At 39.5% G+C, this 27,969-nt stretch overlaps 1 protein-coding gene across 3 annotated transcripts in view; it reads right to left on the minus strand.

Moving 5' to 3' along the window:
• Window positions 1-862: 862 nt before the first annotated feature.
• BMPR2 (bone morphogenetic protein receptor type 2) overlaps window positions 863-27,969 on the minus strand; it is a 104,832-nt gene continuing 77,725 nt past the window's right edge. The window contains exons 4-14 of one of the 3 annotated variants that reach the window (XM_038143640.1): window positions 26,601-26,711; window positions 25,989-26,080; window positions 23,737-23,967; window positions 20,313-20,427; window positions 18,585-18,745; window positions 17,315-17,462; window positions 16,214-16,350; window positions 12,399-12,571; window positions 10,046-11,316; window positions 8,211-8,353; window positions 863-8,153 (exon numbers count right to left, since the gene is read on the minus strand). In XM_038143640.1, the coding sequence (XP_037999568.1) occupies window positions 8,103-8,153; window positions 8,211-8,353; window positions 10,046-11,316; window positions 12,399-12,571; window positions 16,214-16,350; window positions 17,315-17,462; window positions 18,585-18,745; window positions 20,313-20,427; window positions 23,737-23,967; window positions 25,989-26,080; window positions 26,601-26,711 (2,633 nt within the window). In that variant the 3' untranslated portion in view covers window positions 863-8,102. Of the gene's footprint in view, window positions 8,354-10,045; window positions 11,317-12,398; window positions 12,572-16,213; window positions 16,351-17,314; window positions 17,463-18,584; window positions 18,746-20,312; window positions 20,428-23,736; window positions 23,968-25,988; window positions 26,081-26,600; window positions 26,712-27,969 lie in introns of all 3 variants that reach the window. The other 2 variants (XM_038143639.1, XM_038143638.1) reach the window with 2 other exon arrangements.

Raw genomic sequence — 27,969 nt, forward strand, 5'->3', positions numbered from 1 at the left:
CATCACTTATTTGCTTGCAAAAATCATCACTGTGGATAGAGAAAAATAAATTAACAATAATTGAGGAGGAGAGATAAAACAACATCCAAGCTGCAGGATGGATGCCACCAATCTGTGTATAGTGGAAAAGTGTCCGTCAGTGGAAATTTGCAGCATCCTTCTACTATAACTTATCCCATCTTTTTCAGTTCTGTTGGATAGGACAGTAGCTCTGGGCTGAGAAAGCTTCTGCTTTTAAGAATGGCAGGATATTGTCTCTTCATGGGGAGGGGAAAGTGCAATAGTTTGTGTGGGAAGGGTAAGGGGTTGCTCTTTTAATTCCCATCCCAACTGCAGAGCTTGCTGTGCTCCTCCACACGCCTGGCTGCCATCGATCCTGTGCTCTCCCCCAAGTGCCAACCAAAACAGAAGGAGAAAAGCATTAATACCTCTTTCTCCTGTTTCCTTTTTCTGTTTTTCTGCATTTACATTTAGCAAGCAGACAAAGTGTGACAAGAGGCCTGCTGCTCTGAAATGTCTGCAAAACCGTGTTCAGCTCCAACACAAGCACCTGACGTGGCTGGCCAGTGAGAAAGGGGGCAGAGGAGAGCAGAGGCACTGCACTGCCCCAGCAAGGGCAAGCCCCAGATTCCTAATGCACGGGACCACCTGGGAACAAGGAGGGTGGAACCTGGTCATGCCAAAGGTGCCTGGAAATCCTATTGAGCCCTTAGTAATCAAGGAATTCCTTATCCTCCAGTCAACAAACCAACCAACCCAACCCACGCAGCTGCAAGGGGGGGGTTTCCTCTTCTTCTCATTCCTGGAACATGTTAATACTCGTGGCCAATAACAATATGAACCACCAACAAAAAAACATGCCTTTTTTGTCATTAATATGATCTTTAATAAATGGAATAATGCACCATTTTTACAGCAAGCCTTTTCTCTCAGGCCTAAAGAATAGCCTTTTAAATGTTCTTATCCAATGTCTCTGTATCAATACAATCTCTTTATTTAGGTTTATATATAACAAAGCAATTCTTACAAGTATTCATAGAAAACTCTGTAGTGGCTTTAACAATGTCAGCTTTCATAGTGGCATCCACAGATGATTAAAAACCAAAAATTAGCTTTTTATTTCATACTCACACTGTTCCATGAAACACAACTTATACAGCATAGCAAGGGTACTGCGCAGCTTATACAAAAGAAATAACTGAAAGCAATTATTTATAAATTCATACATGATATTTCCTCAGTCGTTCGAGAGGAAAACCAAAAATACCCGTTAACAAAAGGGTTTTGATGAGACTCCATATTCTAGGATTTCTCCCCCTCTTCCCCCAGAAAAGCTCGCTCAGAAAGTAATGCTCTCTTTACAGTCTTTCATAAGGAAAATGGCAGTTTCACATCTTACTTCAGCCTTTACAGAAGACCAAACCCAAGAAATTAATTCTTGCCATGTTTATTTTCCTCTTATACTGCATTTGGGGGGGAAATAATCAACAGCGATTGTAAAACATTATTCCAGCTTATATAAATGTGAATAGACCACGCTTTCCTCTAGAGACAAAAAGCAGACAAGAAACATATACATAAAAACCATTTTAAATACGTTTCAACAGTGTGAAAGAGAGAAGAGTCACCAATCAGGAAATTCAAAAGTGACAAATGAGTCAGCTATAACTTGGACTTGCCTGTTTGTTCTTGTGACTTCTTACAAACTACAAAGACCAGAAACATTAACTATTTTCTGAATAAAGACTGAAGTGTGAAACTTCATGATACAGTTCTGAAGCACAAAAAAGAAAGTGAATCAAGTGCTCTAGAAATAAACCTCACACATGTTTTCTGTCTTAAAAACAAGTGAACGGGCTACAAAAGTGGAGGTTTGGGAGACCTTGGAACTAGAAAGTTATAAAGGCTAATTATTTCTGCTTTGAAATAGTTACCAGGCAAGATGCTGTGCCCCAATGGACACACTCCAGTGATACATCTGCAGAAGCCTGTAAGGACTGGGAAGAAATCCTTCCTTCCTGTGCTGTGGAAGCATGGTGTATGCATTGAAGTTAACCAACTGAACGACTTGCAAATTCAAACAATTGCTGATGAAAACAGCAATAGGCTTTGAAAAATAGCTGATGATTACGCTATGAATTAGCATAACTCCAACTAGTTCCTGCTTATTATGCACATGTGTATATTAAACCACAGTGAAATAAACAGAAATGGCCATAAGAAGTAACTTGTGTTAATAATGCACTGCTAACACAGACCTGCATGGAGCCCAGATCAACATTAAAGGGCCTTGGTGTAAATGAGGATTTATCTTGAACCCTTCCACTCCCACTCCCCCAGTGCAGTTCCACTTCTTCACAAAGCCACAGCTGCCCTGTGCTGACCCAGCTCCACAGCCTGAATCCCCCATCAGCAACATCCAGCAAGGCTCAGGAGCCAGGGCTGCCCTGCAGTCCCACACTCCACATCAGCTTTCCCAGGGCTAGTCCTCCCCAGAAACGTTTGCCACCACAGGCAGCAGAAGCCACCCCTCCTCTGCCCGCTACCAAAGGCACACTCCTGCTGCATTCCAAGAGCACTGGGCTCAGCCACGAGCCCTTGAGGTGCCCATTCCCTCAGAACACAGGTGCTGAACATAACATCCATGTGGGTTTGCAGGAGCACCATGCTGTTCTTGCAGAAATGGAAGTTCTGCTTCCAATTTTACTCAGTACAGAAGAAACCCCAAAGGAGAAATCTGATTTGTTACTCTTTCGTGTCAAAACTGAACCAACCTGGGGGATGGGTGAGATCAATAGGGATGTGTTTCTATAGCTACAGTTTCATATGACAATATAGAAGTCTAAAATGTAATTGGATTTAATGGACTAAAATACTATGTTTAAATGGCAACCACACATATAACTATAGCTACTACATAAAAAAGCCTTGTAAAAATTATCATGTTTTAAGTGTTTTGGGTTATTTTTTGATCTTTGAGAAAAGTATCTTAAATTACTCAGCTTCAGATAAAGCTTGTCATGCGCATTCCCAGCTTTCTATCTTTCTCTCACTCATAAATTCATTCCACCCAAATAATCAGTGACAAGTCAGTCACGGGAGATCCTGAAGTGCTGGACTATGTGTCACAGTCTGATCCCAGCTTTACTGTGATGCACTACAGACAATTTTAAAATGGCATATGAACCCCCCCCCTCCCCCCCCCCCATTATACTTTCTACCAGTGCTACCAAATGATGCTGTAACTCACAGAATTTAATCCTGGAACTTACACACAACATACATATGCATCTAAATACACACAGAGTTTACATAAAAATATATATATCTGGCTTCACTGCAATATGTATAGTTTTTTCACTGAAGAAAGGCTTGAGGTTGAACAAAAATTAGTAAGCACATTTTAGAAAGAAGGTTAATATAGTTACCTGTTAAAATGGGTACTGGGAGACCAGACAGAAAAGTTCAAATAATCCCAATTTATGCAAAATATTAAGTTGTTCAGTGTGTGATCTTTCAAACACTGATCAATCCAATTTCAATTTACTGTGATGAGCTGCTACAAATCTTCCAATTAGACATCAGGTCATTTATATACTACTGTGCTTGGCAATTATTATTTTTATGGCTTAAACCCAGCCTATTTCAGCAAATGGGACCAGCCATCATTTCTATACAAGTAAAAATTACAGCATAATTAATTTCTAATGTATAGACTAAATATGTCAATTTTAAAATTCACCCTAATTAGGCAAGAAATGTCCACAGTAACATTTCAATAGAAGAATGGTTATGAACTTTTGTATTTTTCATTAAAGAAAATTATAATCTGAACATCAACACAGTAATGTTATATTAGTGGCTATTCTTTAACATTTAAAAATGGAGTATCATTACAGCAAAATGTACTGAACACTGGAACTAGGGCATATACAATGTATACACATACATTTTTAAGTAAGTATTCATTACTATTAAGTTTGGGGCCAGTAATTAATTCCATACAATTAAAGAACTTCTTTATTCTCCTCTCTGAGGCAGCCAGGATTTCTTTTAGAGAAAGCTGACAGATAGGAGGATGTGAACTTTCTGAACATATTTGTGAGGTGGGAGTTTTTTGTTGCTTGTTTCCTGAAAATTGCCAGCATCTATTTTGCATTGTTTTGTGCCCAGTGCACTGAAAAAAAATCAAAATGTGTTGCATTTGAAAATTAGGTAATTTTCTATGCAAAAACTAGAGACAAACGAGAGGCACCAAGAAAGCAAAACAAGAAGGGAAATGTTGTTTCTGAAAACATTCTAATTATGATACTATCAGATGGTTTTCTTTTAAATTAGGAATACCTTTACTTTAGCTGTGCAATGTAAGTGCATCTTGGAGTTTCAAGAAAGGCCTTGGTAGTACTAATTGGCTAGCATATCAAGCTGTAAAACATTATAAGCAAATTCAGGGAAGTGTTGCAGATAATCTGACCTGTAAATACCAAATGTAGAAGACTATGGGGCATGTGTGTTCAAAGGGTTAGAATTCACAGTCTAAAAACCACGTTATGTTGGTATCTCTACTACAGGAAACAGAACAAGAGACAATGCATTAACCTAATCGACTCTCCTGCCTTCTGCTAGCAAACCATTTTCTATACCCAGCAAGATGTTGGATTTTGTCTTATAGAAACATCAAAACTGTTTCCTCTATCATTTTACTTGAATTCTCCATTATAAATTACTTAACAAATATTCTACTATTGCCTATTTGACAGTGGCACAATTAATGGGCATTTACACTACCATTCTATTTGAATTTTCCTGTATTTATCTGGTCTGCAATATACACGAGAAATTGATAGAAAATAATCAACTTTCATAACTTTCCTTTTTTTTTGAAAATCAAATAAGCAAAATCTTAACTCACAAGGAAATAAATCACATTTGTTTTCCTTGTTTATTGTACAATACCAACTATCCCTGTGTTTGTTTTGTAGAATTCTCCCTCTTACATGTATTGTTTGGTTAAGGATGATTTCCTGCAGCACGAAAATTCAGTGTCATTTAATTTACAGAGATAGTATTCTATGGACACTGGATTATGTGGTGTGACTAAAAAAATGGCATTACTAAATTAAACATTAAAACCAAACTTCTAATCTGATTTAATCTAGCTGTGCAGAATTACAGTGTTTTGGCACCTACTTTAGAGTTTGCTTTGACTGACCTTTCAAAATAATAGATTTTATCTGTTTAATCTAAAGGATATTTCCTGGTAAAGTACATTTTTCTATCGTGTTACAAATTATATTTATCCATTGTAGATTGCACAGCCAATCTTGCTACTAATTATAATTAATTCCAAAGGCCCTCCAGCAAGTAACAGAAATAGACAAAGGAAAGAAAAAAAGTATTGTTTAAGAATGTTGTTGAAGGAAAACTGCAGAACAACATCTTCATCTGGTGTTAAAGCAGTTTTGATTGCATTGATCACAAAAAAGTTGGATTTCTTACAAAGGCATGGCCTGCAAAGAAAGGCTAAAAGACTGGTGCAATTCTGTCTCAGCAGAAAGAAGCAGCAGCCAGAGAAAGTAATTTTTCTCTCCCCAGAGTAGTCTGACTTAGTAAGAGTCCTAAATATTGTTTTCAGCCCACATTCTGAAATGCTGATGGATGATGCATGCAAGGCAAAGAAAAGTCATTGGGATAGGAGTGAAGAATCCTCAACACCACGATCAGTGCTCACCAAAAACCACCACCACGCACTCCAAACGGAGATCACAGGAGGCCAGAGGAGAAGAGAGCCCAGTGAGCAATAGGAAGAGAATGCCAGAAATTCTGATTCAGGTCTTGAAACCCAGCTGAGCAACTGGCAGGTTTTCAACATCTGGGACGTGAGACTGCAGCAGATGGGAAGCCAGAGAGTGAATTAAAAGTCAAACCAGAAGAAGGCTGTGTTTTTAAAAAGGGGTGATATAACTCTATTATACAGGGGGAAAGCATAATTATGCCTCAGAGACAAGAGGTACTATTTGAACTGGTGCTTAAAGAACATAGGGAGCTCAAAATGTGCCTCGTGGCTTGTATTTCTACAACTACACTCACTCAAAGTCTGCATTTATAGTGCTATCTCTTGGAGATATCTAGGAGAATCCAAGAAATGTTAAGAAGCTTTACAAGAGAAAATCATAGCAATCAAGAACAAGCAAGGAATTTGGGGAACAGCAAGAATCAGATGTAAGCAAGGCATGTATTAGAATAGCTGTATCAACAGATAGAGAAGAACGGGGCTGGCAGAGTTTACCTCGGGGGAAAAATGGTAAAACGGCAAGGCAACAAATGAGCTTAAAAGCAGAGAGCATCTGCTTCAGTCAGCTGAAAGGAGACAGGCTGGGGGAGGCAATTGTTTGCTGCCAGTATCCTGCCACAGGAGTCTGGCAGGCTGACTGAATTGATTTTCTTTCTTTGAACATCACCAGTTTTCAGATGAAGTGATAAACGTTTGCTTGTTACCAAAGACTGATGTGTTACATCTTTTTAGATTCAAATAGTTTTTACTGAAGTGTTTTCAATTGGAAAGAACGCTTCTCAGGTGGAAGGCTAATTCTTAGGTAGAAGGAGGTTCTAACTAATAAGAAAATTATTTTCTTTCAGTAGACAGTAAAACCAACCATTCCAAAAAACAAAAAGGAAGGGTTTGCTTGAGATAGTGAAGAAACAATTGATCTCAATACATATTACATTCATATTCACTGACAGCTAAAATCAATGTGCATACAAACTGAAAGAAGGGACTAAGCAGAGGGGGAAAAAATTCCCAACCCTCCCCCACAAACACCCATGATTTTTAAAAGCATGCAATAATCTTTAACAAGATGAATGAGGGCCTCTAAGAACTCTGAAGGGAGGACGAGTTCCAACTCAACTTGGCAACAACATTCAATTAGGATGCACCTACCTGCATAAGTAATCGGGCTCATTTTTACCCCATACTGCCTGTAAGGAGGTAAATCAGGAAAGACTTGTGACTCATCACAAAACTGTTTTGTGCCAAGTAAGATCGATGCTTTTTTTCTCTGTGTAAACAAAACACGTTCACAACCTATCTTCACTCAAGCTTTTAAGTATGACAATTATTCATATTTCTGAATAAAACGTATTTTTCAATGTACATCATTAGTGATCTAAATAAGGTTTTACATAAATACAGGGGGCGAAACTGCACACAAAATAAAATGGACAAAATGGCTGACACTGTCTCCTTACATTTGTTCAACATTTTGTTACTCAACTTCACAGGCCGGCATCTACTACTATAAAGGAAACACATTTTGATTAGGGAGGATCAAAAGAAAGGTACGGAGCTCAGATTTTTTTTTTTTTTTTGTTCCTTTTTTAAAGCCCTTTCAAGTTGGGGAAATTCATGCATTGTCACCTCTGAGCACAATGTGATATTGGCAGCTGCTTCAAGCTAGCTACGATGTGCAAAGTTCACTGACATGACCGGCTGACTGCTCAACTGTCAAGGAAAAATTAACAAATACAAAAATGGGAACATGTGGCAGTTTTAGAAACACACTTTTCAATAAAGCCTACTGTGAGCTATAGACTATTGCACATTTCAACATGACACAAGGAAAATAAAGGGTTCAAAAGAGAATACACTTTGTAACATAGAAATATACAGACTAGCTTGTGCACAGAAATCAAAACATGGTTACAAGACACCACTGCAGTCAAACCTGTCTTATAGTCTGCTTATGTTCTTAGTGACCTTAAGAAACTGGTCCAAACTGATTATCAGCAATACTTTTTTTTGTTACTTTTTTTTAAAAAAATATTTTGAGACCACATCTTTGATACACATATATATATTCCGTGGTCAAAACAGACAGACTTAACTTTAGCGATACTAAATAAAAGTGCAAAAACGTTCAAAAAATAAAACAAAATAAAAAAATATGGAAGCATAAGCTAAAAATTTTCTGCATAGCTGAAATCTATTTAAAGCGAGTCCTTGGTAGGGGTTGCTGACAGGAGGAGAAAGCAGTTTTTGAAAATGTCTTCTGCACGTTTGTTTCAAATAATGCAAAACAAAGGTTGGCTTTTGAAGCACTTCACAGGCAGTTCACCCCTGCGTCCTTAGAGACCATGGTGGTGGCAGTGCCCCCCTCTGCAAGGTACACAGCAGTGCTGGATTTGGGGGGCACTGCCTGCTCACTGCCGTTGTTGTTGACCTCGCAGTGCAGCGGCTCCGTGGAGATGACCCACGTGGATGGACGCCACCGCTTGAGCGAGTACGGAGTTTTCACACGTTTCTTGATCTTCTCTCCTGAGCCTGATTTGCCGTCCTGTGACGAGTCACCTACTGGAGGGAAAAAACCAAACCAAAACAAGAAAACAGAGCAGAAAATAGTATTATGAGGAAGGTGAGATTAGACTGGAGTCCAGGGATGTTACTTATGTGAAACAGAAAAAAAAAGAACAAAATCTACAAACACAGAAGCAACCGCGTGGCAGAGGCATGACAGGTGAATCAACTACAACAGCTGCCACTAAAACAAGGGCTTAGATTCTGTTCTCTGTCAGAAATTGGTTCAGTGAAATAATTTGTGTTACCTGGAATGCACACTGGCATCAAACAGGAAAATCAGCATTTGACATTTGAGGGGCTTTTGCAATCATAGTATCTTATATTACCTGTAATGGGAGGTACCAAAGAACATTGCTACTACAGGACACCAAAGGCTGAAACTTAAATAATGCAATGTTGGGTCCCCTAATCCTACTCCACCTGGCAAAGCATTTCACCTGAAAAGGAAACAATCCATTCTCTGTTAAGATATTAAGTCAGGATTTGGAATGCTGGGTTGTAAAACTGGCAAAACCAACTTTAACTATGATAAAACTTCAGCAGTCAAAATTTGATTGTTAAAAAAACTTAGCACAACCCCTTCTTGTAACTTAAATTTCAATTAAAGAAAGTCACTGCAATAGTATTTTTTCTTTATCTTGGTAAGATTTCAACTCACATCAACATGTTCAGACAAAAATTAAGGTCTCCTACTTAAAAGGAAGGCTTAAACATTCCATTGCTGAGTATTCAACTGCATCTCTTGAAAGACATGTTCTTGTTTGGTTTTAAACCTTTAATTTCCAAAGATGCCTGGCATCCCAGTTTACTCCACTAATACCACAGCTTCTTCCTAAACACAGTCATGAGATTTGCATGCACCTTTCAAGACTACTGTGACTACTGGAAATATATCTTCTTTAAAACGCACACCAGGAGGTCTTTTCCAATAGCTCAAACAGGCTCAAATCCAGAGGATGTACCTAATTTAACTATAACTACAGGATTACATTCTTACTGCAAAAAGGAGAGCCCCATTGTAACCTCTTAGACCTCTGGCCATAAAACTCTCAAGGAGGTTATTCTGAAATAAACTATTAAAATCAATTCCTTCTCTAATGACTTGGATTAATTTTTATGTACATGGCAAAGTGATGAAGAAGTGCTCTAATTGTTGGAGCTAGGACAGCAAAATAGAAAATGCCTGACCCTCCATTTAGGCTGGGCTAATACAGTAAAGTCAATTGCTTTAAAATCATGAAGCATATAAGTGGTTACTGTAATACATTAATTTAATCAATGCATCTTAGAGACAGCTACTCTTGCAAGAATGAGGAAAAGTAAGGAAAAAAAAAGGTGCAAGGTTCTCCTGCAGGAAAAAAAGGACACTTTTTCAATACGCTTTGCAGCTACCAAAGGCAGGAGCCTTGCAAGGAATAATGAAAGTTAACCTAGAGACAGAGTGGATGGGTTAGAAAGAGACAGATTTATTCTGTATATGTGGAAGGATGATAGTGATCTAATATATGGGAAACGATGGAGACAGGACTTTATCAAAAAGACTGAAACCGAGCTGAGGGAAATTACATTTATATGGGATTTAATGAGTATGCTTTGAGGAGAAACAGGAGACAGAAATAATTTCTATTTGAGCAGTTATTAGGTAGAAAGGTGTCAGGGAAACTGTTCAGCCCTGCAGGCACTTACACTGCATACTACTGCTATCCAAACTACTTGTGGCTGACAGATCCAGCGAATTAGGCCTCTGTGCTCTTCTGGTCTGGGTGTGCCCAGGATTTCTCACTACACTCTGGACACCGGCTGCAGCTGCGTCTGGACACGGATTGCTGGGATTACTGTTGTTGTTGTTGGCGTTCGTTCGGCCGGTATCCAGCGGTCGCTCCCTCCTGTCCACCAGGCGGTCCAGAACACCTTCATCGTGGCCAACCTGCTGCTCCCGCCTCAGCAAGGGCTCGTGCTCGTCGGGACTGGAGTTGATATTCAGCCGACTGTCCTCCCCACTGAACTGGTTCTGAAGCATTTCCTGGGCCCTCTGCGCTACCGAGCCGCTGGTCTGGCCAGAGGGCACCGTGCCGTTGGCGTACGGGGTGGTGCCAGCATGAGAGTTTATGCCGTGGCTCCTCCCGGCCACTCCGTTCATGGTAACCGTCACGACGTGAGGCTCCGCAGCATTGATAGTGTTCATCTTGGCAACGCCCGTTTCCACTTGCTTCAAGTTTGATTTGTGCTTGCCACCGAATTTTAACCGTGGCTCCTTTGTTGAATTTTTGGTGTTTAGAGGGAGGCTAGTAGGCCTCTTCGGAAGGTTCTGTTGCTTGGGTAGAGGATAGACCTGAGCAGATGGAACGTCTGGAATCAAACACGCCTGACCGTTGGTAGCTTGTGTGAAGTCCTGTTGCCCCGTCACCTCTACTGCAAGTTTTATCAGTGGATAAAGCAAGCTGGAACTAGTGCTGCTCAGTGGATCTGGCCCACTAAACTGCTTAAGTGAATGTTCCATCAGATTTTCATCAGAGCTTTCTTTCAGGTTCTTATCCACTTCTTTTGGATCTAATTTATTTGTCTCCAAGTCCTCCTCTGTTAGCTGCAGACAAACAGGGGTGGGCCCACCCGGCTGCATGACATTTGTAGTGTGTAAGTTTGTTTCATCCGAGTAAGGCATTTCGGATATGGTGGTCATGCCAGTGCTGGGGGTGAGGCCAGTTGTATTGGTGGTGGACAAGCTGGTGACACTTGTCTCGGGACTAGGGATGCGAGCTTGTGCTTGCTGCCGCTCGTAGTTAATGGAATTTCTATTCTTCTCCCCTGAAGTCAATGGTGTAGTGGACATTGAATGTTCAGAAGAAATGTTCTTTACTATGCTGTCAGTGTGGTGGATTGAATCTTCAATGTAGGAAGAGGAAGAATAATCTGGAAATGGCCTTATCTTTGATACACGTCTATGATGCGACAGATTCCTTTAAGAAAAAATAAGAGGTATTTAAGATCATATATGTAAAAATCACCTCATACTTTAATGCCTCTCATTTAAGAAAGCTGAGTGTCTTTCTGTTTATTTTCATGCATAAACTAAGGATAGATACAGTACAAACTGAGGTATTTCAGTAACTTCCGTGAAAAGTGCTGGGGATAAGAAAATTGGTTTTACTAGGGCAAAATTTCATCATGGATGTTATTTCCTGAAAGAGCAGTAATCTTCTATTTGTCCAATATGCTGTTTGTCCAGATTTAGCTGTTAGCTAAGTTTCTGTTCTAGATGCAGGGAAGTGATGCTGAAGAAAGTCAACAAAAACCCAACAAACTAAATCAAGAAAGCGATTCTGGGAAAATGCCACAAGGTCCTAACCCATGAAAACTCAACTATTTTGACAATTCAGGTATTCTGTGATTTGAACATAATATTTTTTCATGACAATAAACACTGTCAAATACAGCAACATTATTCTTCTCTCAAATCTGGATTTCTAGAGTATACTATAAAGCACTAAAGTCAGTTCTGCAAATTCTCATTCCCCCTGGATCATACATAAGCAGAGAACATGCAGCACTTCTCTTGCTGAGGTCAGAATAACGATGACTTAAAGAATGGCCCTGCAGTTTATTAAGTGAAAAACTACAGGTTTGACACTTGACAATTTCCTGAACTCATACTGACTGCAAATTCACTGTGTTTAGCAGAACACTTTAAACAGAAGTTTGATGCATCATTTAGCAAGTGTACTTAACTTGTCACTTGTCTCACTTTGTCACTTTACATCATGACAAGCCTGCTGAGACAGTTTGCCTAAGCTCAGTTTAAAAGGCCCCTCTGTGAGAAATACAGTTGTATACATAAAAGGAGCCTGAATTCTGGGGACACACAGGAGATCTTAAGAACACAAGCAACTGGGATTATGTCATGCAATACCTATATGCAGACTAGGTCACGTAACACACATCACTCAACGGGTGCAGCAAGCTGTAGCTTCTGTCCTGGAGTGAGCCGAGCGCTGCATTGGGCATTTCCTGCTGACTAAACCCAAATGTGTTCTCTTCTTACCTCTCATTTTGCATGGCAGTTGACATAGGATTGACTGTTGGACTAACTGATTTATTTCTCTCCCAAATCATCATGAGCTCTGCCATTCTCTCCTCAGCACACTGTGCTGTTAGTCGAGCTTCTGCATCTTGATCCCAACAGTCTTCAATTGTTTCTTTAAGTGACCTCACAGCCTGCCAGGAGACAAAACCCCTTTAAGTTATTTTACCTTTATACTATGCTTCTAATTTACTGTTTTATGGCAGCATTCTGTATGCCTGAAAACAGTCACAAGCTGGTGAAAGAGAGAAACAGAAGATACACAATTTCATTCAAAGCTAATTTAACCTAATACTAGCAGTGTACAATTTAATATTATCACACCTCACACACACACATCAGCTGGGAAGACACTTAGGAAAAGCTACATTCCAATGTCCATACAACCTTCAGCCAGCCCTCTGATGGATGCATGCTCTGCTCACTCTCCTTGCCTTATGAGAGCTGTGCACGAAGGACTGCTGATACTCTGGAAATGCTGCCATGGTTATTCTCACAGTTCTGCTAATGGTCACTGCCTTGCTCCCCTGCACTGTATGCAAGTAACAGCTGTGCTCACTTCATCATCCTTGTCTTCCTGTTTACCACAGTGACATCCAAATGTCTCCCAAGTATCAATGAATTTGTCTGCACCATGGGAGGAGATTTTTGTTACATTTGTTTTACAGGTGGAGAAACAGAAACACATGCATGTTCCTGGCATCACAATGTGGGATGAACTGTACAAGTCAGGATTAGAGCTCAAGACCTCCAAAACGTGCTGCCATATGCTCAGGGAACTGGAGAGGAAAGAACTGAAATTACGAGCACTGAACACTTCTGTTTCCACTCTATCTGGAGTACAAAAGCCAGGCAGACATTTACAGGCCCCTGCTGCCAGTCTGTGGCCATGGAGAGGATCTGGTCTGCCAGCACAGCTCACATCTACAGCCCAGCTTTAACCTCTCCAGCACTGAGGACTGTGCAGAGTCCCAGCTGGGCACTAAGGCATTCAGTGAGTCCTGCTGACTGTCTCTGTGCCAGAGCTGCCTTGTGCCCTTCTGGCAGTGGAAGCCAGGACCAGCTCCGGGTATGAGCCAAGAGCTCCTCGCCCACAGAGAGAGCTCCTGGCACGGCTTGCAGCTGGCAATCACTGCTGCTTGGTGATGCAGCTCTGGCTGCACAGGTGGGGACGAGCTCCCCCACAAGCAAACCTTTCATCTCCCTTCCCACAGCAGATCACACAGGGGATAAGCCAATACCCTCCCCTTAGCTGAGGGACATGAGTCTAGAAACACCCTCATGGACACGGACAAGACAGGGTACAGGATCCATTTTCTCTCCCACAATAAAATACCTTCATTCAGCTTTTAGGACTTGATTTTGTCACCATTTAGACTAAGTCAGTGGACACCCTAAATCTCCTACTTTTCCTATTTGTAAGACTCTCTCTACAGGTTTCATCAGCAGCAAATTCAACCAGTGTTTAATTTGATACTGTCTGTCTTGTAGCAGATCCTTTCCTTTTGATGTGTTAAGGATCATTAAAGGACACAGTAGTGAGTGTACAGACAATTATCACCACTGGAGTTCTTCAGCATCACATCTACCACAATTATGTGTTTTCTATTAGTTTCAGGTTGAAAGACAACTATGCTAAAATGCACTATTTATGAGTACTAGCACCATCAAAAAGATACAAGGGACCAGAAATGTGCATTATTCTATTTTTCTGTTAATATCCTTCAATGCTGACCTCTGAAGTCAAGCATGGCCCCACTCTGGCAAGTGAGACAAGAATATAGTAACATCTCAACACAGTTTAAAGCTTTTTAATTATTTTATGTACATCCTGTGCTCAGGTTGTTGCTTTATACTATGAAAAACAATACTGCTAATCAAGGTCTGTAATGTAACATAGATGCTTCCAGAAGCAGACTAAGACTGCATAGGTAATCACAAATGAGGATTCCACATCTTTTGAGTACCTTAATTATGTGATGAAAAGATAAAGCATTATTTTTCATTTGTATTTCTCAAATGAAAAGGAAAAGTGCATTTGTTTCAGAGATCAATTTGCATGAAGGTGTTATAACCCAACATAATAGCAGAGCTTCAAATAATGCAAACAAGTCTTTTATCCCATGCATTAGATACAGGAGGTTAGGATGTGGGTCCAGAGTGAGGTTATCTGGAGCTTAATTTTCTACACTATCTGCCCTAGAGAGCTCATTCAGATATTATCCTAGACTGGCATAGGGTGGAGAAAGTTGTTTGACCCCTGTGATTATTCTTCTTTTCTCTTAAAGCAATGGTGTAGACCAATTCTAAGAGCTGGAGTTATCATCACCACTTTTGATTATACAGAAAAAAAATTAGTAACACCACAATGAATGTGCTAGGCATTTTGAATATGGGGATAATCTAATAATGCTGGAGTCTATCAGCTTGCTAGAACATAATTAACATTTAAAATGGCAGTCTGCAAAACAAAACAAACCTTGAACTGTTTCAGTTTTAACTGTCTTCAAAAACAGCTGTCAAGCTTGGTTCTTCCAACGCTGCATTTGCCAACATGGCTACAGTTAAAACAGCTGTTGTTTGATTTCCTATATACTTTGGGCCCTGATTTCTCTTTTTTCCCTGATTTCTCTTTTTTCTTTGGCCACTGGGTGGCCAAAAGCATGTAATAAAAGCACCTCTCTTGGAAGCTCTCAGCTGGGTTACATGTTTTACTGCAGAGTACCACTGCAAGCTATGCTCCCCTCTGAAAGCAGCTTCCTACCTATTTACAAGTACCAGCACCAGCTGAGGCCTTGGGCTCCTCCTGGTCTGCACAGTAGCTGCAAAATTATCAACCACCAAAGCCTCTGGAGATTGAAGGGCATCATTTCAACATGGGAATAACAAGAAGTATCTTCCTAAATAACAGTCAAACTCGCCATTTTCACACTGGCAATTAAGCTGTGCTACCTTGTATCAGATGGAACCCAGTCACTGTTTGCATTGCACTCTGCAATGCAAATAAAAGACAAACAGCCCCCTCTAAGCCAAGGGGATTGACATTGCCTGAGCTTTGCTGCAGATGAAGGTGAACACACTCTCACCAGAGTTCAGCTGACTTGCTCCAACTTGTTGGCCCACAGCAGCAAGGTTCTAAGCCATAGCTACACTCACTCAAAACAACAAGCAACATGATAATGTTTATAGTCTTGAAAAAAAAAAAAATGCAGATCAAATGAAGCCGTATAAAATCTTTTATGTAGATAAAACGAAATTATTTCTAGAAGCTTTTGCCTCTGCAAATCCTGAGGTCTATACAAGTTCAAAAAAGTGTATTACAATGTTTACCAATTTTAGCTCTGGAAGAGTATATTGATGTTTTTGCCAACTATTTTAGTTGGTATCCTAGTTGAGTTTTATTAGTTTATAAGATGTCAAAAGGCAAAAAATGGCTTTGTGTTTCTCATTTAGCACACAGAGAACACATGGGCACTTCATGCACAACAATACAGACAATGTCTAAAAGTAATGTAACAGGTTATCTTTGGTACAGTACACTGCAGCACGCAACAACAACAATAATAGTACTTTTCCTTAAAAGAAATCTGGCTTTCATGTCAAAAACTTTCAAAAACTGAATTCGGTATTTAAGAAGTCTATGCAGAAACAGCTTTCAATCCTTAAATACTAACAAAGAGGAAAAAAAACCCCAAAACCTAAAAAATTGCTTTTAAGAAATGAGCACACCCTAAAGCTGGTTAAATCACTGTTTCTTTGAAAATATTCTCTCTCACCAGGCTGTTCTCCTTCCATGCTTCAGGGAATTTTGGTCTTTGCTTCTCTCTAGACACCAAGACTTGCATATCTTCAAAAGTGGGATGGTTTCCGACTTCAGTCTGGAAAGCCATCTGGTACTCTGGCACAGATTCCCCTGTTAGCAAAAGAAAGAAAGGAAAAAAATCAATCACAGATTAAAAGGCAGAGCAAAGGCTTTCAGTTGATGAAAGGCATTATCAAAGTTGCTGTCTATCGAGATATTCCCCACTTTCCCCAAAGTCAAACTTCCAAAAAAAGCTGAATTAACTGCAAATGAATTAAGTGCTGTTCAGCAAGCTTTCAAAGGATAGCATCCTGAGACTTTGCTGGTTCAGTGGCACATTTGGAATGTCTTGGAGCCTGAAGATGACACTGATTTTCTGTGAAATGCCACTGACTGATCATGTTCATGTACTTGATTTGGGAGGAAGCCCAGCAAGATTACAAGCCTCTGCACACAAAGTACAGCTATTTGACTGTAGAGAGAATGCTGCATTTAAGATTCATTCTATATGCTGCAGCTTGGGCACAAGATGGTGGATCTGGCACAATCTCAGGCGTAAATTTTAAGTCTACTTCCTTTTCAGTTATGTTACAGGTAGGGAGGATTTTCCTGAATTTTCAATGTCCTATCATAAATAAAAGTACAAGCGACTAAAGGCTACATTAAGTCATAGCATTTTTTCATGGTGAAAATTCTGGAAGACACTTCAAGCACTTCTATAAGTTCTCAGAACTGGAAACACTGCCTTTGCCATCAGCTTAAGTCTCAGCGTTTTTAAACTCTGGGCAATAATAACAACAACAACAACAACAATAATGCTCAAATGGCAGCCAGCGGGAGGCCTGCAAACCGCCTGAACAGGTCACAGCGAGCCTTTCGGCAGGAAGCACAGCTCGCCCCCTGATGCACCGTCCTGACAAGCACCACCTCGAACGCTAGATGGCACCGAGTCAATGGCAGAAGCCATTGAGGGAACTGCTTCCCTTCTCCACTCTCAAAAGCTCGGGCTCAGGAGTACCTTTGGTTGCTGGTACTACTTCCTATTGTTCCGCTTTTCTGCGGTTCTTTTCCTTACCTGGGAAGAGGTCTGTACATCTCATGAATATCTCCCAGTAGATCAGGCCCAGAGCATACATATCTACTTGTTTCAAAGCAGATTCACAGTCCCTCAAGTTCACTGCTCCTTCAAGCACTTCTGGGGCCATATAGCGGATCGTACCGACCTGGGCAAACATCACATCAAAGCTTCACATCAGGAAGGAATTCCCAAATTCAGTTAAGTTTTTTAGAGCCCTATTCTGCGTGGTATTCTCCACAGTTAAGGAAAACACAGCTCGTTCCTAATCAATGCCCTCAGTTTCTAGATTATTACCAGGCTAGTCATAACAAAACCCCTCCCCTACTTCGTCACTGTTTTGTATGTACCAAAACACAATTATTTTGTCCCTTACTTAATGTTCTCAAATGAAATATGATACAGCTGAAGTGTTTATTTTTCCAAGTTACTCCGTTAAACACCAAGGTATGTATCATAACGGAAGAGGATCCACCTAAATAGGAAACTTGTTCTCTATTCCTGGACTGTCAGCAAGGTTCCACCCTACAACTTCCACAGTCAAAGACTATTAACAGTCTTGGAAGACACCTATTCATTTTCACTAGAACATGTGTTAGATTAGAGCACTTATTCATCAGTACTTGTAGGACAGTATTTTGTCAAAGGACTATTCCACATCCCTGCATTTTAACCAGTGGTTTCCCTGTTTCTTTGTTCAGTATGGGAAGATCTAGATGGAGCTCTCCTGCACTAGGTATTTTCAATTTAGCAATTGCTTTCTAAGGGAGGGTGATTAGCACTGTGTAGCATCTTCTTTGAATAACATATGAAGTTTTTCTGTAAAAGCACAGATAACAACTACACTGAACTATTAGGCACTCTTTATTTAAAACAGTCCCACTGTATTTCAGTAGCCTGTATTAGATGTCAAGCAGGAGATGCAGAATGTGGCATGTCACCATTTCAGAAAAATTAACACCAAAACCAAAAATTAAAAACAAAAACAAAGAATGTTTGGTCTTCAGTTAGCATTGGCAGTACAAAACCGAAGGGACCTTTACCACATAATCACAGAGAACATGGCAACCAAACTTCCCTTGTGTCTTCTCATATCGCACACAGGAACTTCAGTCTGCCAATCTATTGCCTTTCAAAATGCCAGGTTTGTGGTGAGTATTCTGAGAATAAAAGCAGTTTCCTCCTGTGGAGGAAAACTCACCCATAAGGCAGTCATTCCCCATTACGGAAATTGTACCACCTGAACATTCCTCCAGCCATTTGTACTCACCTCACTAATGGCTGCATTGTCTTCCTCGCCCGGTCGTACCAGCCTGTTCCCAGTTAACTTCATGGAGAGCCCAAAATCACTGATGACACATGTGCCATCATTCTTCACCAGCACATTGCGGCTGTTCAAGTCACGGTGGGATATTGCAGGTTTGTAATGGTCTGTTTGGACACAAGGAAGCGCTTGTTACTGTCTGAGCAATTCTACTGTTTGGTAAAATGAGAGAACCTCATTATGTCTGCTCAGCTATTATGAAAAGAGAATCAACTTATTTTTTAGAAAGGTAATGGTTTTGCTTCTTTACAATGAGCTCCAGAGGAAGCTATCTGGAGAAAACTGACTAGCATCCAGAATTTCCCTGTATCTATCCGATATATTAGGCTACTGCCACACACAGTTCTAATGTTCACCAACAGTCCTATTCCCAAGGGATATTTGAGCACGACTTTGGCAGTGGAGACATTGTACCCTTAAACACAGACCTGCTGCCACAGCCCGAACAGCCATTCCAAATCCTCTCTGTCACTTCCACAATCCTGTGTCAAATGCAGCACCAATTACTTACATTACAACTGGAATTATCATTGGCACTTATTCAGAAGGTATGCAGACAATATTATTCCAGAGAGCCTGAACATGTTCACCTTGCAAGGGATCTGACCATTTCCAAAGAATAATCTCAGCTCTTCCTAGTTTTTATTTATTTTGTAAGTAAAGCAGCCAGCAGTACTCCTATTACAGTGGAATTTATTCTACTCCATGTGTTCCTTCCCAGCATTCACAGACTGTGGCTGTCTCTCCTTTATGATGGAAAGCTTACACATTTTCTGGTTGCTAATGGACACACCTGTCTGCACATCTCAAAATTATGAAGTTAAGACGATAGCTGCAGTTTCAATGGCACACAGGAATACTGATTTGGGTATTCTCAGCACTCTTATTAGCATCTTTAGTTGTCATTCTTTGCTAGTGCTCATGCTTAACATTTGAGAAATACAGTTTGAAATTTTAATCCAAACATTAGCACCTTAATGTAGGTATAATGAAACCAGCCTTTTATTTACTGTCAAAACCCTAACAGCCAGGCCATATTCTGCAGCCTGATATATCACAGATCTCAGAATATCTACTTTATAATTATGATACTTCAGCTGCTGAAATACTGGGTGAAGCATGCACACAGAGATAGAAAGATCCCAATCAATGCATTGTCACTGCCAGGACTCTAATATATTAAAATACCAGAAGTCCAGCAATGTTGTTTGCACACAGCAAAGACTAGGTCCAAATTCTCAAACAAAAATCCAGAGACGTGATAAATAAAACTACAGTGGGGTTAGAAGATTTTATTTGATAGTATACAGCTCACACACAAACTAAAAATCGCTTTGGTGATTTGTTTCTGATCTGCAAAAACAGACAACACCTCATCTGTTTACCCTCTGCCAGAGAGGCAGCAGTGCTTCAGCTCTTCAGTAATCTGTTGCCATGATACAGCAGCACTGCACAGCTCTGCCTCCTCCTGCCTCTCCCACCGGGGACTCAGGGCTGTCACACAAGGGCCACAGAGCCCACAGCACTGTTCCAAAGGAGGGAACAGAAGTTCTGAGCAATCTCTATTTGCATTCATCGATTCCTACTCGCAGTAGGATAAAAGAAAAGCTGGACCCTACTACCTGATAAGAAATAAGAATATACGGAGATCTTTGCATCCCTTCCCGGCCTTACCTCCTCGAGGCAGCTCTGTGTGCAGGTACGCCAAGCCCCGAGTTATCGAGTGAGCCAAACGACAGGAGCTCACCCAGTCACTTGTGTGGAGACTCAAATATTTGCACAAAGAACCCTACAAAGATCCCCAGAAAAAGACAAAACAAAAAACACAGATTAAAATCATTGTCCAGTAGAATAACTCAAAATCTTTTGGAGACTCAGTTTCATCCACAGCTGCAACCGCTTATGTGTTTACCCACATGTTTTAAAACACAATATTTGACTGAAGTTTCATTAAACTCCAGTGCTGCCATTTCGTTTCTCTAAAGTGGAATATGAATTTTATCACAGAATGACAGGGATTGCCTCTAGGAAAAAATTATATTAATTACAAAAGCCTTGTTGTAGAACAGAATAAAGGTAACTGCTGACATAACAGCCTGGGTTTCTAAAAAGTGGGCTTTAGACCATTATCACTTACAGAATAGTCAACGTCTCTCCCAGGTCTTGCTATAATCTATTTATGTATCAAAACAAAAACACCCCAAAGGCAATTCCAAAGAGGAGCAAGTCCACATGCACGGAAGAAACATGGAAAAAAAGGATGTCATGTTCCCCTTTTCTTGAAAGTGAAGTTAGATGTGTAAAATGGGGGATCTTCTAGTGATTTGTCATGAAATCTCTAAGAAAACCAAGAGGAAGTGTGTCCATTATGATGTTGAGATATTCTAGAAACAGACTGTTATCGAAAACAAGAGCCAGACACTGCAAACTGTGACACCTTGGATGCACAGTGCCCAATGACTATACACTTAAACAAACTAAATCCTCCAGAATAAAGTGCAAGTAATCTGCCTAACTAATTTCTAACAGGAATTTCACATTTTTCCTTATTTTTACAGCTTTTTAAGAAATATAAGCCCTCTTATATTCAGCTTAGTTTTTTTTCTTGGCTTAGTGCATTGAGATTCCAACCCATTCTAATGGAGGCCACAGGACTGCTGTCATGAGGTGACTGGGAAATATTCACTGTATTCAACTAGCTTCAAGATCTTTCTGCTGCAGAGCCTGCCCACCACCAGGCGTTTTTTGAGCTAACTGAAGGCTGTGATTTTATGCTTTTAGTGAAATTAAAATGATAACCCGGAAAAGTTTTAGCCAAGATTTAGAGATATATTTGTATTTAAGGCTATCTTGCCAGAGTCATGAGTTACACGTTAAATTTGGGATATTTGTTCTGACTATAACTTTTGATACAAGTGATATTTTTAACAATCAGAGATTCTAATTGTGTTTTAGAACAATTTTTCTGTTGTTCTAAAGGCACAAGAGTGTCTGACTACTGGGGTAATAATTCTGCAGCTATTACGTGTTTCCTACTACATCATGCCTCAACCCGACTCCCTCACTGACCTACTACACCTCAGAGTGCCATCAGAACAGCGTGTTGATTGATAAATACACATACCATTCCTTTTACTTGCCTATTTCCTTTGGTCTGAAGGCAAGTTCAGATAAAAACACAACCTGGGTCAAACCTATCTGTCTTGCTTTCACCAAGTAACACCAAGAACAATTTTCTGTGTAAAAATGCCCTGGTTTGTGTGCTCTTATTTTCAGGAAGGAAAGTATTATGAGGGAGAATGATGTTTTGGATGGGAAATATTTCATCTGCACATCTTGTATTGGTTAGTCCTTATTGAAATCAGATTTATGGTTCCAGTTTGAAGACTGGAATTCCCTTCTAGCAGGGCTGCCACAGCAGGCTTCCTTTTCTGCTGTTAACTCCACATACAACAGAACATCTGCTCACTAAAATACAGATCACACTGTGCATTAATTACACCTGCTGTGCACTTTTTCCAATGACTTCCAAACAACCAGTGGATTGATTTTAGACTAATCTTGCTGTTCTTAATACCACATTGGGAAGGAATCTGCTAATATGAAGTCATAAGCTTCAGCTGTACATTTAATCAGGTCATTAACAGAGCCTATTTACATAAGCAACAAGACACAATTTTCAATCAAATTATATTTCAACTGAAAATCCTTTCCTTCAAGAAAACAGCAAAACCAGATCACCTGTGAAGACAGTTTTGCTGTGCCCTCCCAGAAGCAGAATACTCACTTGATTTAACTTAACTTTCATTTTATTACATGAAAATATTCTAGTATTGTCAGAATCACATGCTTTGCCACTGTCCATCTGGTATGGGCACAACTGACCTTTTTCATGGTCACTCCCAGTTTCTGCAATCTCTTCTTAGCTGCCTGTCTTACAAGCTGACATGATCAAGTGTGTTCTCACTTAGAAGTTTCAGTTAAGACACTCTTTGTATATTTGTGCTTTGTTGCCTTAAGTTTGTATATAGGGCATAAGTGTGTAAATACACACCTATGTTTAAGGTATGTATTTACATGGGTGCATTTCACTTGCAATACAAGCATATACACAGAGCTTAAAACACCCTAAGACAGGCCATCATTACTGATATGTAGCACTGCTCTGCTCCTTTTTGCTACTCAAACAAGCAGCTGTTATCCTATTGCCTCCATAATAGATCAGGCTTCAGCCATCCCCCTCACACCCTGCAGGAAATACGAGTTTGCTTACTTAAGACTAAAAAGCTTGTTAAAGAAAATTATTTAATTGAATAACTAAGGTTCTTTCTCATACACAGGCAAACTGTGACACCATTTTTTGCATTTTCATACATTTATCCCTCACATACATTTTATGATTTTTCAGGAAAGGTATTCACATTTATACTGTGTATTTTTTAAATGTTTCTGTTTCTATATATGTGTGTACACACACAGAACATGAAGTACCCTAATCCATGAATTTGAGAAATACAGGCCTTCAGTTAGCTGAGGAGATTTGAAGATATGGCTCTGGAAAGTAAGGCTGCCTTCTTAAGACATGTCCTGTATCATCAGTATATGCCACAGAAAGCTTTAAAGAAGATAACAGGATAAAAAGGCCCCATGATTTATAGTACCATAAACTAGTTTGACAACAATCTACTACATTTCACTGTAAAAAACCCCACTATTTACAGCTATTGAGCGATGTCATAAGACAGAGATAATGTCTTAATAAGAAGAAGTTTTAAATTTATTAGCTTACTTTTAAGTAAAAACAACTCCTCAAATTCTGTCACTGAATAAGGACAAAGTTGACAAAAAAACCTTGAACCAAAACCAAGAGTAAATACTCCAGAGCTAGGAATTTGTAAGACTACATTTGGTAGCACTAACCAGGAAGTCTAAAAAGGTATTACAGTAACCCACAATAAGATCCATTAAAACTGTCATTAATATGGATTATTTTTACATTACTGTGCAAGAAGCACCACGAAAACCTGAAGTACATCCTTTTCATGTGGCTATTCTTAGGATTCTTAACCAACCCAACTGATTTCTTTGAAGCACTTACATTGGGGTAATACTCCATCACCAACAAATATTCCATCCGGCCGTCTGCAGTGAATCTCTCATCCCCCACAATGAAGCGGGCGATGTTCTCGTGTTCCATCAGTGGAATCCTGTAAATGTTCCTCTCATTGACAAAGTTCTGACGATTAGCAAAAGAAAACACTTTCACAGCAACTGGACGTTCATCTAGAGAACCTTTATACACTGCTCCGTATCGGCCCCGGCCAATCAACTGCAAAAAATAGAAATTATTAACTCACAAAACAATAGATGAAGACAAAACCCGAGTTTTCACTCTACAAGAATTGTATGCCAACTTTTATCCTGACTTATAGTATAATACAGTGAAGATAGCAAGTATTTTGTAATGAAAACCAGAATTAGAATGGTTTCATAGAGGCTATTTTGGAGTTAGAAACCTCAGCACAAGCCAACATAGGCTTTACTACATTGATTTATAGTCTGAATATCCAGCACATGTATCATAAATAATCTATTCAGTACTTTTATATACACAATCAATAAAACACAAGTGTTTTGTGCTGCTAATTTTCTTACAACTTTTGCCTACTAAAGATTTATAGCTTTTAAGTGATGAATTTCATTTCACTCCAGAAATCACATACTTTAAGGGAAACATTTTGGGTTTAGGACAGTTTATAAGCTGTATCTTTCAGGTTAGTAGTAACAAAATATGCATTTGTAGTGCAAAATAGATGTCAGAAGAGGTAAACAGATTTTAACAGAAGGAAGTAATTAATTCCTGACTACCTGTGAATATGTATTCTAGCCCCCACTATGTTACTCAGTCTTCAAGAATGGCCTTTCACATCTCCATAGTAACTGCAGAAGAAAGAAGCAATCTCTACTCTAAACCAAAATGCAGGACCATCTTCAGGAAGAGATCTAATTTCTAAAGCTCAAAAAATTCCAACTACGTAAGAATTTAAGCACCTATTTAAAATAACTTTCAGGAAGACCCATACATGAAACTGTAAGGATTTCCTGAGCCTTTTTTTTTTTACTTTTTAAATAGTTACAAATAGAGGAGGAAGAGAAAACAGAAGGGATAACAAAAGTAATGTTTCTAAAGATTTTTAAATTGTCTTACAGGAAAGCTTTCAAAAATAAATAAAGTATCATTTAATGGAGAGATTTTCTGTTTCTCAGTCCTTTGATATCGCTGGGTTGCAAAGCAGCAGCAAGTCAGTTCAAGGTATGAATGTGGAATGTAATTTACCCACAGAGCTGTCCAAAGGCAAGCACAGGTTAAAACATTTGTCCTACAGCACCCTGTGACGGGAGGCAAGGGGTCATCTCCTTAGGATACAAGAAGCAGGAGAGAAGACACCCTAGCCTTTCTCTCTACCAAGTTCAGACTTGGAGAAAGTCACCGCTTACTCTAAAACTGCATTATCAGTACAAGTGCTTTCATCTGGGGCTTTGCACACTTCTACAATACGCATTGTTAGACTCTCCTAAACTCTGCCTCAAGTACTTTTTTGGTGTCAGAAGACACCCGAGGTTCTTTGCTGATCAGCGCTGTCACCATTAGAGCAACTCACACGACAGTCTGCATCTCTAGGTGGGGTTTCTACTGGGAAAAGAAGAAAAGCACCACTCTGCATCTCAGTCATTCTACTCATTTTTTTCCAGGCTAAAAGGTTTTAAAAATTCCATATGTTCCATCAAGCATACCAACTGGAAGCATAACATTTTGCAGTTTTATGATGATACATCTAACACCAAGCTGAGCAGAAGGTTCTGGTTGGCCTCTAGTTGCCATGGAGCTAGATTGTGCCCCACATGGAAGAATGACTACACAGAAATGCACCACTACTGAAATAAACTGCCCTATCTGCAGTATATTCTATTTTCCAAGAGTGTTACTAAAGAATTTCAAATTCCTACATAGGACACTCTATTAAAAGCAAGCAGTGTCAAGCAAAACAGATGGATCTTTTGATGCAATGCTGAAATATATCACCTTCTAATTTTCCCCACTACCTCCCAGTGTTTCTTTTTTTGTTCTCAAGGTAAAACATGTTCTAATGCCAACAATATTACTAACAAAATTAGACAAAATGTACCTGCAGTAACCCCTTTTTTATTTTAATTTCTTCTTGAAGCTGTGATTTAGAAGAAAATATTACAGGAGCACTGATACATTCATTTCTGTAACTATGCCTGGGATATGACCACAAGCATTATATTGAATAAAAATGAAGATTAATAACTGAGTTGAATATTTACCTCTAACAACTTTAGATTATCCAGATCCAATGAGGGCTCTGATGTTGCTGCCTCCATCATGTTCATACTGTGCAAACCTTGTTTACGGTCTCCTGGGGAAGAGGGTGAGGAGGAAATCAGCCAGTTTCCTTTCTGGATATGCTCCAAGTGAAAAAAATGCAACTTACCTGGGACCTGGCAGAATTACATATTGTAGGCAAGGATGAAATAAGTAAAAAGGAGTCTTGTAAAATCTTCTCAAAGTCAGCAAAATGAGCAGTGAAGGTGCTGATAAGCTACAAACTACAGATACCTGCTACACAACTATTTTGATAATTCGAAGTCACTGGCAATAACCATAAAGCATGTTCACCACCTCACTTAAACTGTGCTGAGCAGAGGATTTGTAGAAGAAAAATGGGTCCCAAAAGGCCAGCTTAGAGAAGTCATAACTCTCTCCAAACTGTTATAAAAGGGATATCACCATAAAATGTCAGAGAGGGGAAAGGGGAGCAGCATTATGTGAAAGCATATAATAGGGACTGGGGAGAACAGAAGACCCAAGTATAACTTTGAGCAATAGCCAAATAAACAACGGAAAATAACAAAGCCAAAAATATCGTCAAGCCCTACCTGCAAGCATCCTGTATCCAAAGAACAGAGCAGCTATCAGAACAGCCAGTACAGACACAGATGCCAGGGCAATAACGATGGTCTCATCTCGATGAAAAGAATGAGAAGAATCTGAAAGCAAACAAGATGAGGACTCTTGAATTGTAAATTTGAAAGAATCAACACTATAAAACGTGTAATTGTTATTACAACAATGAGAAGAAAAATGTACTCTGGATTGTCAAACATCCCACATCCTTTCCCCCTCAAAATCTAGGGATGGTAGAAGAGCCAGCTCAAAACTAGCTGGGCACACATTCATCAGCAGCTTTTCCCAGGCTTGCCTTGCCCTGCAGCGAGAGGCACTGACAGCAGAAAGTGATTCTTCCTTCTGTCTGGCAAAGTTCAGCACAGCCATACAAGGCCAAGCTGATGCAGGCCTCATCTGTTATCTGTGCCTCAATCCACTTTCCTGGTATGAATCAGGTTTGTCACCTTTACAAGGTTCTTTTGCTGTTTTTCCCAGGACAAAAATCTCACGAGTTTGCAAACTGGCCTGCAAATATGATGAAAATTGAATGCTTCACATTCACTCAAATACCTAAAGCATACATAAGTCCACTTAAGCAAATATTTCAAAATACTTTGAGGTTTTGATTTGTGTAAGTTCATTCAGATAATTTTTTGGCATAATTCTTAATACAGAAAAAGACAGAAGTATCTCTACAGACTGGAGCAGGAAACCTGAAACAAAAATAAAACACTAAACAAAATTAAAGGAAACTAGTTTCATTGAGTCTGTTGTAAAATATCATTTGACTTTTTGTCAAAATGATTATCTTGATTTTTCAGGTTTTCTTGGTTGAGTTTTTTATTTTCCCAGAGAGGAAAAAAGATTTCCTGAAAACATTTGTTAGTGCCTTGAAATGTTCCTCCATGTCAGAGTCCAGTCTTGCTTCTTGCAGGCATATAAAAACCCAGCCACTTTAATACAAAAAAATTATTAGTGTAGATACTCTTCTGTGTCAGAATCACTGGAATGTGGCGCTACAAGACCTCATTTACTTTGGCTTCAAAACCAAGTTTGGGAACTATGTTTAAACATGTCTTACATACTGCAAAAAGTACTCCTTAAAAGATTGTAATGAGACCTAACTATGCTAAAACCACAAAATATAAAATGCACACAAGACTTAAACATTGAATAAACTTTTAGGTGAGACTGAAATACAATTTATCTCAATCTATACCAGCTGAATAAACTGACAAATTCACTTTTCTTGAATTGCATTTAAAAGAAATTCAGCATGATTCACTACTTCATATTCTGTGTATGAACATACACAAGAGAACCACGTAAGAAGGAAAAGCAAATTTAAAAGACAACAAC

The sequence above is a fragment of the Motacilla alba genome, chromosome 7 (genome assembly GCF_015832195.1).
Source record: "Motacilla alba alba isolate MOTALB_02 chromosome 7, Motacilla_alba_V1.0_pri, whole genome shotgun sequence".
NCBI classification, from domain to species: Eukaryota; Metazoa; Chordata; class Aves; order Passeriformes; family Motacillidae; genus Motacilla; species Motacilla alba.